This window comes from Scyliorhinus canicula, chromosome 6 (assembly GCF_902713615.1).
Source record: "Scyliorhinus canicula chromosome 6, sScyCan1.1, whole genome shotgun sequence".
NCBI classification, from domain to species: domain Eukaryota; kingdom Metazoa; phylum Chordata; class Chondrichthyes; order Carcharhiniformes; family Scyliorhinidae; genus Scyliorhinus; species Scyliorhinus canicula.
The window spans coordinates 176,795,750-176,815,026 of NC_052151.1; the positions used below are offsets into that span (position 1 = coordinate 176,795,750).

At 46.4% G+C, this 19,277-nt stretch overlaps 1 protein-coding gene across 1 annotated transcript in view; it reads left to right on the forward strand.

Moving 5' to 3' along the window:
• The first annotated feature begins 438 nt into the window (after window positions 1–438).
• The window catches only part of elp3 (elongator acetyltransferase complex subunit 3), a 144,024-nt gene continuing 125,185 nt past the window's right edge, over window positions 439–19,277 (forward strand). The window contains 4 exon segments of the mRNA XM_038800483.1: window positions 439–566; window positions 11,387–11,486; window positions 16,287–16,428; window positions 18,282–18,355. Of these exon segments, the coding sequence (XP_038656411.1) occupies window positions 545–566; window positions 11,387–11,486; window positions 16,287–16,428; window positions 18,282–18,355 (338 nt within the window). The 5' untranslated portion in view covers window positions 439–544.

Here is a 19,277-nt window from a genome sequence, read left to right on the forward strand (position 1 = left end):
CTCAATAATGTCACCTCTCATTCTTCTAAACTCCAATGAGTCCAGGCACAACCTACTCAACATCTCCTCATAAGAAAATCCCTCCTCCATACCCGGGATTAACTGAGTGAACCTCTGGACTGCCTCCAATACCTGAGGGGACCAAATTTGTTCACAGTATGCCAGGTGTGGTCTAACCAGTGTCTTGTATAGCTTTAGCAGGACTTCCCTATTTTTATAGCCCATTCCCTTTGAGGTAAAGGCCAACATTTGCCTTCCCAATTACCCTTGAACCCAAACCCTGAGGTCAAGTCCAACTCCTCAAATTAAGCCCCTCACCTCAGATCTAACCCCGCCCCTCGATTCTAACCCCGCCCCTGAAGTCAAGCCCCGCCCCCTGGTTGTCCAGTCTCCGATTAAAGCCCCGCCCAGCCATCTGAGCACGTGACCTATCCATGGCACGGCTCCGAGACCCGGGCGTTTTGCGGCATTTCGGGGTAGATTTTGCGGCAGTGCCGTACAGCGAGTTTGAGTTTCGGCCGGCGGTTCAATTCCTGAAGCCGGGATGGGGAAACCGCGCAGGAAAGGTCGGTGTGGTTGGGACTCCGGGAGGTGGTGGGGGATAGGGACAGGGATATGAAGGACTCGGCAGTCAGCCCCTGTTCATGTCTGTTAGTTTATCTTCAAATGTCTCTGTTTACTCTCGTGTTTGACTATTCCCGGAGGTTGTACAAGATCTGTCTCAGCCGCTCAAGGAGCCCTCAAATCTCCAATAGTCATAACTAACAAAGATGTTCCAAGCAACTTAAACCTGCCTGATGCAAATTCCCATCTGTAATTCATTCAGTTGGAGCGTGTTGCCGAATTACAGACCCTTTACTGTCAACATTTCCTGTCTCCATAAAGGAATGATAGATACTCCAGAGAAGATGTAGAAAGATTCAGACGATAATAACAGAACTGCGAGGTTACAACTGTGAGGAAAGACTGCAGGCTTGGAGATGTTTTCTCTGAAGAGTGAGTGACCCGATAATGGTCTTGATTGAACATTGGGGTTTGATGGAGTAGTTTTGGCTTGAGGGCAGTTCAAAATTAGGGGGAACATAGCAGTCACTGATAAATCGAATTGGGAATTCAGGAGAAACGTTTTTAGCCAGAGTGGCGGAAATCATTGCAAGGAATAGTTGAGGGGAATAGCATAGATACATCTAAAATCGTAGAATAGTTTCAGCACAGAAGGAATAGTATGGGCTGGATTCGCCATCCCGCCGTGCCAGATTTCTGGTTCAGCACCCTGGTGGGATGCTTCGTTTTGTCGGCTGGTCAATGGGGTTTGCCATTGTGGGGCAGACACATACCATCGGGAAACCCCTGGGCTGCCCAGAGCATGGCACCCCAATGGCAGAAAATCCAGCTGCATGTGTTTGCCAGTTCTCTGCCAGAGCAACTCATCTCGTCCTGCTCCCTGGCTTATTCCCCACAGCCTTCCAATTTTTTTTCCTTTGGACAATTACCCTATTTTTGAAAGCCACAATTGAATCTGCCTCCACTACATTCTGAAGCAGTGCAATTCGGATTCTAACTACTCGCTGCAATTAAATGTTTTTCCTCCTGTCATTGTTTCTTCATTTGTCAATCACCTTAAATCAGTGTCTCTCTGGTTCTTGATCTTTCCATCAATGAGAGCAGTTACTCCGTATCTACTCTGTCCAGACCCCTAATCATTTTGAATATCTCTGTCAAATCTCTGCCCTCCCTTCGCCGAGAACAGTCCCAGCTCCTCCAATCCCTCTACGTAACTGAAGTTTCTAATCCCTGAAACCCTTTTGAATTATTTTTACATCCTTCCAAAAGTAGGATGCCCAGAACCATACATGGTACTTTAGCTGAGGCTGACCAGTGCTTTATGCAGATTTATCCTCGCTTCCTTGATTTTTGTACTCGTGTCCCTATTTATGTAGCCCAGGGTGCCATATGCTTTATTAACCACTCTCAACCTGCTATGCCACCTTCAGTTTTGTGCACACAGATAGTCCTAAGTATATCTGCTCCTACACCCTTTTTAGAATTGTACCCTTTATTTTATATTGTCTCCTAACACCAACCTCACCATAAATCTTCCTCCAGTCTAAGAAACAACTGTTCACCATGTCTTTCTCTTTCTTGGCACTCAACCAATTTTGTATCCATGCTACTGTTGTCTCTTTTATTTCAGGAACTCTAATTTTGCTCACAAGTGTATATCTACAGCTGATCTGTATCTTACTATTATTTACCCACCGTTACTATATATCCTTTTGGGTCATGGAATACAGACCTGAGTTTGCCTCTATTGTCAAGCCATGCATTCGGTCCTAATTTTTAAAATATTGTTCTGACAACCGGAGCCAGTGTGCACCCAATTCCAGCTCCACTTGACCCGGAGTCGCAACACGATTGAAATTAACTTTTATTTTAAAATAACCAAGGTCGACAGCAACCAATAACTACAGTCACCAGGTTTTAACTTTTTATGATTAACAGTGACTATAATTACATTTCCGACAACGCCAACTGGTTAACTACTATCTAATCTCTACCCCCCCCTTTTTAACTTTCCCATCTATAGACACACACACACACACACAGAGACAAACACAAAGACAAACACAAAGACAAGTCTATACACACACACACAGACAAACAAATATAGAGGGGAAAGGGAGTGTAAAATAATGATGAAAATAAAAGGATAAGAGTATTTCAGACGGATGTCTTCCAGTTAGTTTCTTGTTCAGCCTAGGCTTTCAGATGGATGCTATCTTTTCTTTCAGCTTGTAATTGTTTTCACAGTAGACTCACAGAAATAACAAGCCGCCAGCATTTGAGAGAGAAGCTTTTTCTTTCAGGGTCTAGAAGCTTCTGACCTCAGACAGTAGGCAGCAGAGCAAAGAGAGAGAGAGCTGCTTTCACCTCGAGGGTCCAGTGGCTTTCCCGTGTTCTCTCGGAAAAATCCCACCTGACAGGAACCAATCGCTGGCTAATTCATTGGCCACCAATCACTAACAACCCCTCCAATCTCTTGGGTGCCAGAAAGTCTTTGCTCTTCTGCCTAAAATACAAAACTTTATAACACAGTGTACTATTTTGACAGTTTGAGTTCCTTACTTCCTCTGCTTGACTTGAAGATATGTCTCTGATGATCTGTGGACCAAAAACGATAAAGACAGAATAAAAGAAATAGGGACTAAAGAAATCGCAGAACGGGTGCTGACAATATTTGCACGATTGAATTATATGGCACCATTTTAAAATGAGAGCCTCTTATAAGCTTGTGACACTATAAAACATTACTGTTGTGTAGTGGTACTGCTGCGGCACCGTCCCTAATTGTGAGTGTCATTACGTTGCGGCAAGTGTACTTGGATAAGTTTGAAAGTATGGAATGTATAGTGGAAAAGCTTAGCGGGATCTGGAAGACTTTTAAAGTTAAATTTTGTCTGCAAGCAATGCTACAGGAGATGGCACTTGTTGAATATTTTTTTAAATTTAGACCCTTTTTTTCCAATTAAGGAGCAAGTTAGCGTGGCCAATCCACATAGCCTGTACATCTTTGGGTTGTGGGGTGGCGAGACCCCACATAGACACGGGGAGAATGTGCAAACTCCACATGGACAGTGACCCGGGGCCGGGATTGAACCTCGACGGTCCTCGGTGCCGTGAGGCAGCAGTGCTAATCATTACGCTACCGTGCCACCCCAGCATTTGTTGAATCTTAATTCTGTTGCCCTGTGAAATCTTTTTGATGACTGTTAATTTTATATCGTTGATGAATTTAAATAAGACCAGGACCTGGTATCCAATTGATTGTGATTGCTCATTGAGATTAGGAAGGCTGAAGCAGTGGGTGACTTGTTTAATATTCATTTTTGGTTTGTGGGTGTCCTCTGGCAAGTTTATTCTTCACTCCTGGTTACCCTGAGAAGGTGTTGGTGAATCATCCTTGAATCACTGTTAACGACTTTGAACGACTAGCTAGGCCACCACAGAGGGTATTTAAGAGCCACCATGCTAGCACCATATATAGTTGCAGACCGGTTAAGGATGGACGGTTTCTTTCCTCTAAAGGACTTTTTTTTTTAACAGACAATTTTATTGAGGTATTTTTGGCATTGTAAACAGTAACAATATACATTAGTGTGCAGATACCAATTACAAAACACATAGTGCAAATAACAGTACCACTCTCACAGATAGACCTGCCTATTCTTCCCCCTACTCTACACTATTCTACCCGTCGATGAATGGTTGCCACCTCCGGGCGAACCCCGACAGTGATCCCCGTAAGGTGAACTTGATTTTTTTCAAGCCGAGAAAGCTTGCCATGTCCGACAGCCATACTTTGGTCCTTGGGGCCTTTGAGTCCCTCCAGGCCAACAGTATTTGTCGCCGGGCTATCAGGGAAGTAAAGGCCACAACGTTGGCCTCTATCCCCTCCTGCACTCCCGGGTCTTCCGACACCCCAAAAATCGCCACCTCTGGACTCATCGCCACCTTTGTTTTCAGTACCCGGGATATGACATCCGCAAATCCCTGCCAGTATCCCCTGAGTTTTGGACACGCCCAGGACACGTGGACATGATTCGCTGGTCCTCCCCCACATCTAGCACACTTGTCCGCCAGCCCAAAGAATTTGCTCATCCGGGCCACCGTCATGTGGACCCGGTGAACCACCTTGAACTGAATCAGGCCGAGCCTGGCACATGTTGCGGTTGCATTTACCCCCCTCAGAGCGTCTGCCCATACGCTGCTCTCCAAATACCCACCAAGCTCCTCCTCCCACTTAAGTTTCAGTTCCTCGGTCCCTGTATCCTCCGCTCCCATAAGCTCCTTATAAATATCCGAGACTCTCCCCTCTCCTACCTCATCCCTGGAAATTACCCTGTCCTGGATCCCCCTTGGTGGAAGGCGTGGAAAGGACGGAACCTGTCTACGTACGAAATCCCGCACCTGCAAGAACCGAAAGTCATTCCTCCTCGCCGGACCGAACTTCTCCTCCAGCGCCCACATGTTCGCGAAGCTCCCTTCCAGGAACAAGTCGCCCATCCTTCCCGCCCTCCGCCACGCTCGAAACCCGCCATCCATCTTCCCTGGGACAAATCGGTGGTTGTCACATATTGGGGACCAGACCGATGCTCCCGCTTCCTCCATTGGCTCCAAATCCGCAAAGCCGCCACCACTATAGGGCTGGTGGAGTACCTGGCTGGCGGGAGCGGCAGGGGAGCCGTGACCAGGGCTGCCAAGCTGGTGCCCCTGCACGAAGCAGCCTCCACCTGCTCCCAAACCGACCCCGTACCCACCATCCATTTCCTTATCATGGCTATGTTAGCCGCCCAGTAGTAGTTGCTGAGGTTCGGCAACGCCAGCCAGGGGGAGCTCCGGTTCCTTTCCATCATCCCCCTCTTTACCCGCGGGGGCTTCCCTGCCCAAACAAATCCCAGGATGATTTTATTGATTCTTTTAAAGAAGGGCCGCGGAATGAAAATAGGGAGACACTGAAAAATAAACCGGAATCTCGGGAGGATCGTCATCTTCACTGTCTGTACTTTCCCCGCTAGTGACAGCGGGAGTGCATCCCACCTCCGAAACTCGCTCCTCATTTGCTCCACCAGCCTGGACAAGTTCAACTTGTGCATCTTACCCCAGTCATGCACCACTTGTATCCCTAGATACCTAAAACTTTCCCCAACCAGCCTAAATGTTAGCTCCCTCAGCCTATTCTCCTGACCCCTCGCCTGCATCACAAACATCTCGCTTTTTGCCATGTTCAACTTGTCGCCTGAAAACCGGCCAAAATCCCCTAGGATTTCCATAATCCCGTCCATCCCTGCCGCTGGATCTGACACATACAAAAGCAGGTCGTCCGTGTAGAGCGAGACCTTGTGTTCTATCCCACCCCTGACCATTCCCTTCCATCCCCTTGCCGCTCTCGGAGCAATTGCCAGCGGTTCTATGGCCAACGCAAACAGCAGTGGAGAGAGGGAACATCCCTGTCTTGTCCCGTGGTGTAGTCTAAAATACTCAGATGTCGTCCTGTTCATCCTTACACTATCCTCCGGGGCCTGATATAGCAGTTTAACCCAGTCCACAAAGCCCTCTCCAAACCCAAACCGTCCCAGCACCTCCCATAAATAATCCCACTCCACCCGTTCAAAAGCCTTTTCGGCATCCATTGCCACCACTAGCTCCACCTCTCTGCCCTCCGGGGGCATCATAATCACATTGAGTAGCCTTCTTGGATTGGCTACTAGCTGCCTGCCCTTAACAAACCCCGTTTGGTCCTCCACAATCACGTCCGGTACGCAGTCTTCGATTCTGGACGCCAGGATCTTGGCCAGCAGTTTAGCGTCTACATTAATCGGGGATTGGCCTATAGGACCCACAGACCTCCGGATCCTTACCCCGTTTTAATAGCAGCGAGATAGTGGCTTGCGATATCGTCGGGGGTAGCACCCCATTGTCCCTCGCCTCGTTAAACACCCTAACCAGCACCGGCCCCAGTATACCCGCAAACTTTTTGTAGAACTCCACTGAATACACTTCCGGCCCCGGGGCTTTACCCGACTGCATGGCCTTCAGGCCCCCCATTACTTCTTCAGCTCTAATCGGGGCCCCCAGCCCCTCTAGCATCCCCCTGTCCACCTTTGGAAAGGTCAGCCCATCTAAGAAGCACCTCATCCCCTCCGGCCCCGTGGGGGGTTCCGAAGTATACAGCTTACTGTAAAAGTCCCTGAATACCCTGTTCAGTCCTGCCGGGTCTCCCACCCGGTTCCCTGCCCCGTCCACTACCGTCCCTATCTCCCTGGCCACCTCCCTCCTCCCTCTTCCTAAGTTGATGTGCAAGCATTCTGCTGACTTTCTCCCCATACTCGTACACCGCGCCCCTGGCTTTTCTGAGTTGCTCTACGGCCTTCCCAGTGGATAGCGCTCCCAGCTCCGCCTGCAGTCTCCGTCGTTCCCTAAGTAGCTCTGCCCTCGGGGAGTCTGCATATTCCCTATCCGTCCGTATCATCTCCTGCACCAGTCTGTCCATCTCTGCCTTATCCGTTCTGTCCCTATGGGCTCGGATTGAGATCAGTTCCCCTCTCACCACCGCCTTCAGCGCCTCCCAGAGCACCGCTGCTGAGACTTCCCCTGTATCGTTGACCTGCAGGTAGTTCTGCATGCATTTCCCCACTCTCTCTCACACACCCTCTCCTCTGCCAACAATCCCACCTCTAATCCCCATTGTGGGCGCTGATAACTTTCTTTGCAGACCAGCAGGTCGACCCAATGTGGAGCATGGTCCGAAATAGTGATCGCCGAGTATTCTGTATCCTTCACCCCCTCCAGAAAGTCCCTACTCATAATAAAGAAGTCAATACGAGAATAAACCTTGTGAACATGTGATAGAACAAGAACTCCTTTCCCGTCGGCCGGCTGACTCTCCAGGGGTCTACCCCCCCCATTTGTTCCATGAACCCTCTCAGCTCTCTTGCCATTGCCAGGACCCTGCCCGTTCTGGAGCACGACCGGTCGAGGTCGGGGTCGAGGACTGTATTAAAGCCCCCACCCATAATTAACTTGTGCGAATCCAAGTCGGGGATTTTCCCCAGCAGCCTTTTGATGAAATCTACATCATCCCAGTTTGGAGCATAAACATTCACGAGGACCACCTTCACCCCCTCAAGCTTGCCCCGGACCATAAGAAATCTACCACCCCATCCTCAACTGTGCTGTCCGCCTCAAACTTAACCCTTTTGTTAATCATGATCGCGACCCCTCTGGTCTTAGCGTCAAGCCCCGAATGGAAGACCTGGCTAACCCAGCCCTTCCGTAATCTAATCTGGTCCGCCACTTTCAAATGCGTCTCCTGCAGAAACATTTTGTCCGCCTTCAAAGCCCGTAAGTGCATGAGCACACGTGTCCTCTTGACCGGCCCGTTTAATCCTCTAACATTCCAGGGATCAGCCTGGTTGGAGGGCACCTTGGGCCCACCCCCTGCCCATGTGCCCGCCTCCCCTGGTCCGCCTCTTGGCAGCTCCGACCCCTTCCCTGTTACCTGGTTCAGTTCCCTCCCTCGTCAGCAGATCATCCCCCCCCCCCCCCCCCCCCCAAGCAACAACCCCTTGTAACCTAACCCCTGCCGTATACTGGCTGTATACACACCCCCCACCTCGCTCCCGTTGACTAGCTCAAAGCAGCTAGCTTGGTGGCTCTCAACTCCGGCGCCACCATGTCTCATACCTATTGTCCTCCCCCCCCCCCCCCCCGGCCCATCAGCATCACCTCCCCAGAACAGCCCTGTTCGAGCAATCGCTCTGGGACCGAGACAGAGAGAAACCAAACAAAGAAAAAAGCAACATTCCCAGAAGAGAGAAAAAAGCAAAGAGAACCCGAACAGCCCCCCAGCGCCCAACAACTTAAACTTTAACTATCACTTTGGCTTCAACTTTAAAACTTTCAAACAAACAAACACAAACACAAGAACACCCCCGATTTAAGTAAAAGAGCATGCCGAACGACATCGCTAACACGAAGAGCAATCTGTGAACAACTGCAGACATCCCTTAATGCACTCTAACTTGAGTCCATGGGTCCTCAGTTCGGCACCAGTCCATGCCCCTTAGCGAAGTCTGTCGCTTCCTCCGGGTTGTCAAAATAATGTTGCTGTTCCCGGTATGTCACCCAAAGCCGCGCCGGGAAAAGTAGCCCAAACTTAACCTTCTTTTTAAACAGAATCTCTTTAATTTGTCTGTAAGCTGCCCTCCTTCTGGCCACCTCCTGGCTCAGATCCTGGTAGATGCGCAGGACACTTGAAATCATCCCCCACCAGCTTCTGCAGCATGTCTGCCACATATGCTGTGGCATCCTCTCCCTCGGCCCCCTCCGGGAGCCCAATGATTCTCAGATTCTGCCAGCGAGACCTATTTTTCAGGTCCTCCAGCTTGTCCATCAGCCTTGCTTGCTGCTCCTTCAACGTACTAATTTCCACGTCCGCTACCGTTTGGAAATCCACCTGCTCTTCCACTGTCTTCTCCAGTGCGTGGACCTTCTTATCCTGAGCATCCAGCCCCTGGTCAAGTTGCTCCACCGCTTTCTGGAGCGGTTCCAAATTATCCCGCTTCAGTGCTGCGAAGCTCTCATGACCTGCAGCATGTTGTCCAGTGCTGCCTGGACCTTCCTTTCCGTGGTCCGTTCATCGGCCATCCTTCCTCCCACTTGAGCTTCCACACCACCTTTGTTCAGCCCCATATTCGCCTGTTTTCGCTCCCTTCTGCTCCTTAAGCCCATACAACTCTGTATGGATTCAGATCTAGAGTGCTATTGTTTTTCACTCCAGTGCTCAAAAGTTCAAAAAAGTCGGGGGAAATGGTCTTAAAGTCAGACCGGAGCGAGAGCCACCAAATGTGCGACTTACTCCCTCATAGCCGCCCTCCTCTAAAGGACATTGATTGAACTATTGGGGTTTTATGAATATCTGGCAGCTTCACGATCACTTTTACTTTCTTCAATTTGGAACAAATCTGGAATGGATTAAAATTCACAAATTGTTGTGGTGGGATTTCAAATCATTTTCTGGCAATTCGTCACTCCAGGTTACTACTTCAGTAATGAAACCATTCTATATTTTATCCTAGTGTATGTGACAAGTGTAGGAGAGGGTTAGGATAACAGCTGTCGATTAACTGGTGATTCTATGGAGTAGAGGAGGATGGTGAAGCCTGCTCCTCCACACAATATGATCATGGCTGAATTTTTACATCAATTCTGCATGGCTGTTTTATCCCCATATCATTTGATTCAATTTGTGCCCCAAACGTCTATTAAACTTAGCCTTCAATATACGCATCGACTGAGAATCCACAGGAGCACTCTTGGACAGAATTCAAAAGATTCACAGTGCTCTAAGTGAAGGCATTTCTCCTAATCTCAGTCCTAAATGGCCAATCCCTTATTCTGAGACTGTGGTTCTAAATTCTACACCCTCCAACCAAGGTAACGGTCTTTTTGCATAAAACCTTTTCAGAGTTTTATATTTTCAATGAGTTCCTTTCTCATTCTTGTAAACATAGGCCTGTTTTATTGAATCTTTCTTTGGGGATGAGAATAATATCAGCCATGATTGAATGGCGGAGCAGACTCGATGGGCCTAGTAGCCTAATTCTGCTCCTATAGCTTAGGTCTTTCCTCATAGAATATTCCTCCCTATCCCAGGAATAAAGTTAGTGAACCTTTGTTGCACTCCCTAAAGGCAAATATCAGTTTCCTAAGGTAAATATAAGTTTTCTTGGGTAAAGAGGCCAAAACTGTACAGAACACTGAAGATGTGGCTTTGCCAAAGCCCTGTACGATTGCAGCAAGACTTTCTAGCTCTTGTACTCTGACCCTCTTGCAAAAAAAGGCTAATGTAGGATTTGCTTTCCTGAATGTTGCTGTATTTGCAAGTTAACTGTGCACCCCATCTTCAGCCTTGCCTCAATTTATAGAATCCCTATGATTCCTGTGCAGAAGGAGGTCATTCGGCTCAACGTGTCTGCAACAAAACTCCGAAAGAGTGCCCTACCTAGGCCCACTTCCCCACCCTATCCCTGTAACCCCACTTAATCTTTGGACACTAAGGGCAATTTAGAATAGCTAATCCATCTAATCTGCACATATTTGGACTATTGGGGGGAAACTGGAGCACCCAGAGGAAACCCACACAGACACAGGAAGAATGTACAAACTCCACCCAGAATCACAAATATACAGTACAGAAAAGGCCCTTCGACCCATCGAGTCTGCACCGCCGCATGAAAGGCACCTGATCTACCAATCTTAATCCCATTTTCTAGCACTTGGCTTCAATCATCCAAGTTCGGAATCAAACCCAGTCCGTGGCACTGTGAGGCAACAGTACTAGCCACTGTGCCACCCTGTTATCTTGTCCCATCCCCCATCGTGCATCAAATCCAGCTCCCAACTCATCCTTATGATTGCTGACGTTGGCTCCCAGCCCACCAAATTCTCAACCTCAAGTTCAAACCATGTCTTCCTCCTCCCTATTTATCTAACCTCATCTTCTCCTACAACCTCTCCAAACAAACACCCTTTCTCTGACTCAGTTCCTCATGCCACCCCATCCCAATTCCCTTCACCTCTCCATTAACAACCATATCTTCAGCCTCAGACCCTGGAAGTTCCTCCTGAAAGCTTTCTGCCTCTCTACTTCTATCTCCTCCTGAAGACCCATTTTTGACTGGGATTTTGGTCACCTGTCTTAGGAGTCGTGTTTAGCTCGTGGTCCGTTAAGTATTACTGCAGCTGTGTGAAATGCCTTGGGAAGTTCCTCCACATTAAAGTTGTTTTATAAAAGCAAGTGATTAATTGTTGACCTTTCTTGCAGTGGAGTTCAGCCATGCTGAGCGGATGATGATGACAATTGCTGACGTCCTCAAGCAGCTGATTGAAGCACATGAGCAAGGGAAGGATGTCAACCTTAATAAGTAAGCATCTGCGCTAAACAATCTGCCAGATTTTTGATTTAATTGCAAAATGCTTATGCAGTATGACATAGGTTACCAAGCAGAACTCTGACATAGAGCGGATCTGACCGGTTTGTTTAGCCAATTTGTAGGAGGGGGAGGAAAGGCCCGGATATCACCCCATAAGTCTCCTGTCCCCTTTAGTCCCCCATCACTAGATTGAATTGGTACAAAGTGTTACTGTTGTGAAGCTTTGGTTCTGCCAAAATGAGCTTGTACACAGCTCACTTGTAGCCTCTAGCAGTAGCAACAATGCAGTGCAGAATTCAGTAGAGCCTCATAGGAATAGGGGGTGACCATTTAGTTCCTCAAGCCTGTTTCATAATTGAATTAGCTCCTGTCTGATCTACATCGTAACTTTGTTGATCTGCCTTAATTCTGTAACTCTTAATAGCTTGGCCAGCGATCCCAGGCTTGAAATGTTTAATTGATTCCCAGCCTTAAACTGTTTTTGGGTGAGAGTTCCAGATTTCCGCTACATTTTGTGAAGAAGTTTTTTCTGACTTCTTGATGGCCTGGCTCTAATTTTAAGCAAATGCTCAACTCACCCTGCCAGAGGAAAGAGTTCACCTCATCCACCATATCTCATCCTTTATCATTTTAATTCAATATCACAATTCACAATTCAAATTATCGAGCAATTCAAATTTTCTGGCACTAAACTTAGTTTATGCTGTTATTTATGTTGCTCAATTAGAACGATTAGATCATTCAAGTGGAAAAAGAAATAGCTTTGAATTATTAGGTGTAAACTGTGACATGGATTCTGTCAGGGCTATCAATATCACCATGGAAACAAGAAAAGAAAGACAATATGATTTGCTGCCAGGCGGTAGAGTAGCTGGCTGCTCATGTTCAAGCATTGTACTGATTCTATTAATTGCCCGGTTCCACTTTAAATGTTGCTGTTTTTGTCTATTTGCTACTTGCTAAAGGTTCCATGTAAACACTGATTGCTGAAAAAACTTAGGCTGGATTTCAACCGTGCAGTATTTTGGTTGTCAGTTGCAAAGTTCCGGAAGTGCCCATGCCCAGTTGCACATTTCGGCAAAAAACATAGGCGTTCTGATCTGTGGAGCCGGCAGCATAGTCTGAGATGCTCTTGTTCAGTTCTGATCACTGCTGCTGAATTGGTGATTTAATTTCATAATTAGAGTAATATAATTTCCAAGAATTACTTGGTCCCAAATATGCCCCTGTCACCCGCTAGCCCATCCAAGATCAGTTTGAGAAGCTCAATAGAGAGCACACCATTGATTGGATTGGATTGGATTCTGTTATTCTAAGTGGTACCGAGGTAAGTGAAAAAGTATTTTTTCTGCAAGCAGCTCAACAGATCATTCGTATTATGGTGAAGAAAAGGGAATTGAAAAAGAATCAAGAAAACATGAGAATACATAATAGGGCAACACAAGGATAAAATGTAACTACAATACGCATGGCATCGGATGAATCCGACAGGGTGTAGTGGTCATGAGGACAGTCATAAAATGGTCATTTAGGAGTCTGGTGCAGTGGGAAGAGAGTTTTTGAGTCTGTTCGTCCTTGTTCTCAGTACTTGACTCTCCTGCTTCGCTGAAGAAGTTGGAAAAGGAAGAGGTAAAGCCGGTTGGGAGGGATCTGGATTATGTGCCTGCGTCCCTGGCAGGGGGTGTAGATGTAATAATGGATGGGAGGTCAGGTTCGTGTGAGTGGAAGGGCTGTATCAGACTCTCTGAAGTTCCTTCGGGTCCTGGGCGAGCAGTTGCCATACCATGTGTGATTCAGCCCGAGAGGATGCTCTATAGTGCATCTGTAAAGTTGGTAGAGTTTAGTGGACATGCCAATTTCCTTAGTCCTGAGGACGTAAAGGCGCGTTGTGCTTTCTTGGTGATAGCGTCGACATGAGTGGACCGGATGATTTTTGGTGTGTGCATCCCACCCTAGGAATTGAAATGCTCACCATCTCCTCTGCCTCCGTGGATGTGACATGGGTGTGTCCAATACTATGCTTCTGAAGTCGATGATGATGATTGATTATTATCACATGTCTGAAGTACAGTAAAAAAGATTTTTCTGTGGCCAAGGAAACTACAGTAGTACATCATAGTAGACAAAAAGCAATGAAACGTAATGACAAATAGTTCATTGACAACATCGTCATTGGTACAAGGGCAGCGACAAGGGTCCAATCCAGCAAAGCATGAGGAAGAGCATCATAGGGTGTGGAACAGTGTTCTTATAGGGCAGCAGATAAGTTTCGAGGGGAGCGTTGAGGGTTAAACAGATGTGGGGAAGAGCTTAGTGTTCCTTATGTCTGGAGTGAGAGTCTCAGACGTCTGCTTTCTGCCTTATAGAAGTGTCTGTGTGGGATGGGGTCTGACACTGCTGTTGCTTCCTGAGGCAGCATGTAGACAGAATCAATGGGAGGGTGGCAAGTTTGCGTGATATGTTGTGCTGAGTTCACCACACTCTGCAGTTTCTTGGGATCATGGGCCGAGCAGTTGACATACCAAGAAGTGATGCAGCCAGATAGGATGCTCTCTATAGCACATCTGTAGACATTTGTGAGGTTTGATGCATTATGCTGAATTTCTTCAGCTTCTGTAGGAAGCAGAGACGTTGTTGGACTTTCTTGACTGGTGCATCAACGTGAGTGGATCAGGACAGACTGTTGGTGCTGGTGACCCGCATGAACTTAAAGCTATCAACCATCTCCACTTCAGAGCCATTGATGTAGACGGGGGAGGGGTGTCGAGCTACGCTTCCTGAAGTCGTCGATGATCAGTTCCTTGGTCTTGCCGACATTTAGAGAGAGGTTGTTTTCAGTACACCATGTAACCAAGTGATCTGTCTCCCTTCTGTAGTTTGATTCGTAGTTGTTTGAGATACGAACCCACCACAGTCGTACCATCCACAAACCTAAAGATCGAATTGGAGTTAAATCTTGTCACACAGTCGTGGGAGATCAGTACAGTACTGATGCACACACCCTTTTAAAAAACATTTAGAGTACCCAATTATTTTTAATTTTTTTTTCCAATTACGGGGCAATTTAGTGTGGCCAATCCACCTATCCTCCACATCTTTGGGTTGTGGGGATTTGAAACCCATGCAGACATGAGAATGCAAAACTCCACTACGGACAGGGATTCAAACCCGGGTCCTCAGCGCAGCAGTCCCAGTGCTATCCACTGCGCCAACATGCTTGCCCCTATGAGCGCACATCCTTGAGTGGCCCGGTTGTTGAGGACTATTGTGGAGGAGGTGCTGGTTACCCATCCTGACAGATTGTGGTCTGTTGTGAGGAAGTCCAGGATCCAGCTGCCCAGGGAAGGGTCAAGTCCAAGAGTGTAGAGTTTTGCTATTAGTCTTGTTGGGATAATGGTGTTGAAGGCAGACTGTAGTCTATGAACATCAGTCTGACATGGGTGTCCTTGTTGTCGAGGTGTTCGAGAATTGATTGTAGGGCCGGGAGATAGCATCTGCTGTGGTGTTAGGCAAACTGCAGTGGATCGGACCTTCTGGGAGGTTGGCAGTGATCCGTCTCATGACGAGCTGCTCGCATTTCATGACTACATGTCAGGGCCACCGGTTGGTAGTCGTTGAGGCAGACTACCTTTGTCTTGGTACTGGTTATTGCGGTGGTCTTCTTGAAGGAGGTGGGGACCTCAGAGTGGAAGAGTGAGGTTGTTGAAGATATCTGCGAATACACTCGCCAGCTGGTCTGCGCAGGATCTGAGTGCTCACCCAGGGACTCTGTCAGAGCTTGTCGCTTTCCCGGCGGATTCACTTTCAAGAAGGGGCAGCACCGGTAGCATTGTGGATGGCACCATTGCTTCACAGCTCCAGGGTCCCAGGTTCGATTCCGGCTTGGGTCACTGTGCGGAGTCTGCACACTCCTTCCCATGTGTGCGTGGGTTTCCTCCGGGTGCTCCGGTTTCCTCCCACAGTCCAAAGATGTGCAGGTTAGTGGATTGGCCATGATAAATTGCCCGTAGTGTCCAAAATTGCCCTTAGTGTTGGGTGGGTTACTGGGTTATGGGGATAGGGTGGAGGTGTTGACCTTGGGTAGGGTGCTCTTTCCAAGAGCCGGTGCAGACTTGATGGGCTGAATGGCCTCCTTCTGCACTGTAAATTCTATGATGAATGTACAGCCAAATTGCTAATTACTACTTGGAATTGTATCGCAACAACTTACATTTAATAGTGCCTTTAACGTAGGAAAATATCCCAAGACCCTTCACAGGAAGTAAGTTGGTCAAAAATAGACACCGAGCTACAGAAGGAGATTTTGGGGGAGGTGACCAACAGCTTGTTCAGAGCGATAGGTTTGAAGGAGTGCACTAAAGGACGGGAGCGAGGCAGAGAGGGTGTGGGAGGGAATTCCAGACCTTGGGACCTAGGTAGCTAAAGGACCGAATACCAGTAGCGGAGTGATTTCGGATTAAAATTGGGGATGCACAAGAAGCCAGAATTAGAAGAGGGCACAGATTTCGCAACCACGACTTACTGGCAGCAGTTGGAGCAGGAAAAAGTATTGTTAATGAAGAGGCTCTGCCTTGGGCAGATGGTTTTCCCTTAGCAGCCATGGTTTGACGAATTGCTTTGTGATGACCTGCAGTAAGTTAGAGACCCAGTCTGACTGTTTATGAATACCTAACTCGAGCTACCGAACATACATGGAATTGGCTGCTGCTGGATTTCGGTTTCCTATCTAATGTTTTAGTGCCATCAGTCTATTAATGCTTTGATCTTCGCTTTTTTATTTATTTTTAAAAGAGTAAAAACAAAGGACCTTCATCAAAGTACGGACTGACCTCACAACCTCAGCCTTGTGGACATCATCGCAGCTGTGCCCCTCAGTACAGAAAGGTGCTAGTTACCAAAACTGAAAGCAAAACCCATCCGGACAGCCAGCGGGGTAAGAAGTGAATACTATATACTGGACTGAAATAGATTTGTGGCTGATAAACACAGATACACATGCAGAGGCACATGCACAATCAGCTACACGTGGCAAATAATCCTATTGTTTGAGCGCACATTTAAACTGTTGAAGAATCTCACTTTAAGGTTTTAATTTTGTTTAATTATTTAATTGTTTAATTGTGGAAGTAAATCATGTTCTGAGTTTGTGTCAGCTGATTGCTTTTCTCTATTACAACTGCAACCTGCAAACAAACCTCTCTGTGTCCCTATTACCTCAACATTTACCAGGAGGTTGGGAGGACTTCTGTCGAAGGGCTCAGGTCGGGTGTCTTCCTGGGATGGGGGTCATTTGGCTGCTCTTCCAGATGCAGCCTTTAAACTTTTTAAACAGTTCATATATCGTAAGACATAGGAGCAGAATTAGGCCACTTGGCCCATTTAATGCTCTGCCATTCAATCATAGCTGATCTTTTTCTCATCCCCATTCTCCTGCCTTCTCCCCATAACCCCTGATCCCCTTATTAATCAAGAACATATGTATCTCTGTCTTACAAGACACTCAGTGATTTGGCCTCCACAACCTTCTGCGGCAAAGCATTCCCAGATTCACCACCCCTCTGGCTGAAGAACTTCCTCCTCATCTCAGTTTTAAAGAATCGTCCCTTTAGTCTGAGATGGTGTCCTCTGGTTCTAGTTTTTCCTACAAGTGGAAACATCCTCTCCACGTCCACTCGATCCAGGCCTCGCAGTATCTTGTAAGTTTCAATAAGATCCCCTTTCATCCTTCTAAACTCCAATGAGTACAGACCCAGAGTCCTCAACCGTTCCTCATACGACAAGTCTTCATTCCAGGGATCATTCTTGTAAACCTCCTCTGGACCCTTTCCAAGGCCAGCACATCCTCCTTTGATACGAGGCCCAAAACTGCTCACAATACTCCAAATGGGGTCTGATCAGAGCCTTATATAGCTTCAGAAGTACATCCCTGGTCTTGTATTCTAGCCCTCATGACATGTATGCTAACATTGCATTTGCCTTCTTAACTGCTGACTGAACCTGCACATAAAGTGAAAGTGTTCCCATCTGTACCCCAGAAGACTTATTGAAACCTGTTTGTATGCCTAGAAGGCTAAATGCTTTGAACTGCATTTTTTACATTCAATTTCATGCACCATTGCCACTTAAAAGCTTTTTGAATGACAGATCCATGCAGTTTCAAAGATGGGATTAAGATTATTTATTTATATAGTTCTGCAGGGATCCATTAAGTCAGGGGAGCAGCTAATTTTCTAACTGCAGTTTTTTTCAAGTGTGTGTCTCTTTGTTCTCAAGTGCTCCCTAGAAAGTGCAGAGTTATATAAATAAACAACCGTAATAGTCCTTTTGAAACTGCTTATCGACCTGTCAATCAAAAAACCTTTGAGAGACAATGGGGGTGAAATTGAATGTAAACAATGGAGCCTAAAGTGTTTAGCCTTCTCGACATGCAAGCAGGTTTCAGTATTTTAAGAGCAATGAAATTGACTATGCAAAACCACTTCAAAAGTTCCCACCATTTTAAAGGGATTGCTTTTACCTTCATCTCACAGATCTTGAACGTAGCATACTGGCAAACTGTGTAAAGGGTTTAGGACTACAGATGGGAACATTTTCACGTTATTATGGGAGATCTTTATTTTGAGGTACTGACTGACTTTATAGGGTTTAGGGGTAAATTCAGGGAGACTTTCACCTATTGTCAGAGAACTTTAATTTTTAGATACTGACTGACTGTTTAAAGGGTGTAAAGGCTGCAACTTGCTGCTACTGTTTGTCGCTCACAGGCTATCTCTCCTTTGTCCATAGATTGCTGTGGTCGCAGTGATGTGTAAACCACACCGATGTCCTCACATCACCTTCACGGGAAAATTTGCGTGTAAGTTCTGTAAGCTCCCTCACATCTGTCCTGATTCTTTTAAGTGATTTTAAACATACTATCTTTTTTATAAATATTTTTATTTCAGTTTTTTTCACTTACCTTTTCAAACAAAAAATGCATCTATACAATTGGTACAATACAGCACAATAGTTTCACCATATGAAAAAACAAGGTTGAATCATCTAACCTAGCACTTCGACATAAGAAAATAATAAAAGGATGAAGAGAAAAGTAATAAAGTAAAGAAAGAGGGAGAAGGTGATGACACCTCGCATAGGGACAATACTGCATATTCTAAGGAAAACCTTGGAGAAGTGAATCTGAAATCACCGAACCTGTATATTTAAGATGGGGGCCCCATACATTTTGGAATAAGTCCGACTCAGATCGAAGTATAACAAGTTAGAAATTCCATTGGAATACATGCCATAATAATTTTGTGCCAGTTATGTACAGAAGTTGACTTGTCATTGATCTAAGAATACAAAATATTTTTCCATGCTCAAAATATGAGAATATTATACAACCTTTTCTCGTTTTCACCAAACATTGCCTGGAAGCCCCAGAATCAAAAACACAGGGTCCATATCCAAGGTCATATTAAATATTTTTTCCAGCTCTTTAAGTATGCCTGACCAATAGTTTTTATTTTACACAAGACCAGAGACAGTGAGTATTGTCCCCATGCAATCCACACATAAGGCCAGTGGAGATATGGTGGGGTCCATCTTTATACCTTAAACTTGGTGTCATATGCAAACGATGCAGAAATTTTTAGTTGAATTGGCCTTTGCTCTATTACAGACAGAATTTTTATTTACATCCTCCCAGATGTTGCGCCTAGATCTCTGTCATCAATATTCACAATGAGAATCTTTCCCAAATCCTCTTGCATATTTGTTATTGGTTCTAGGACATAAACT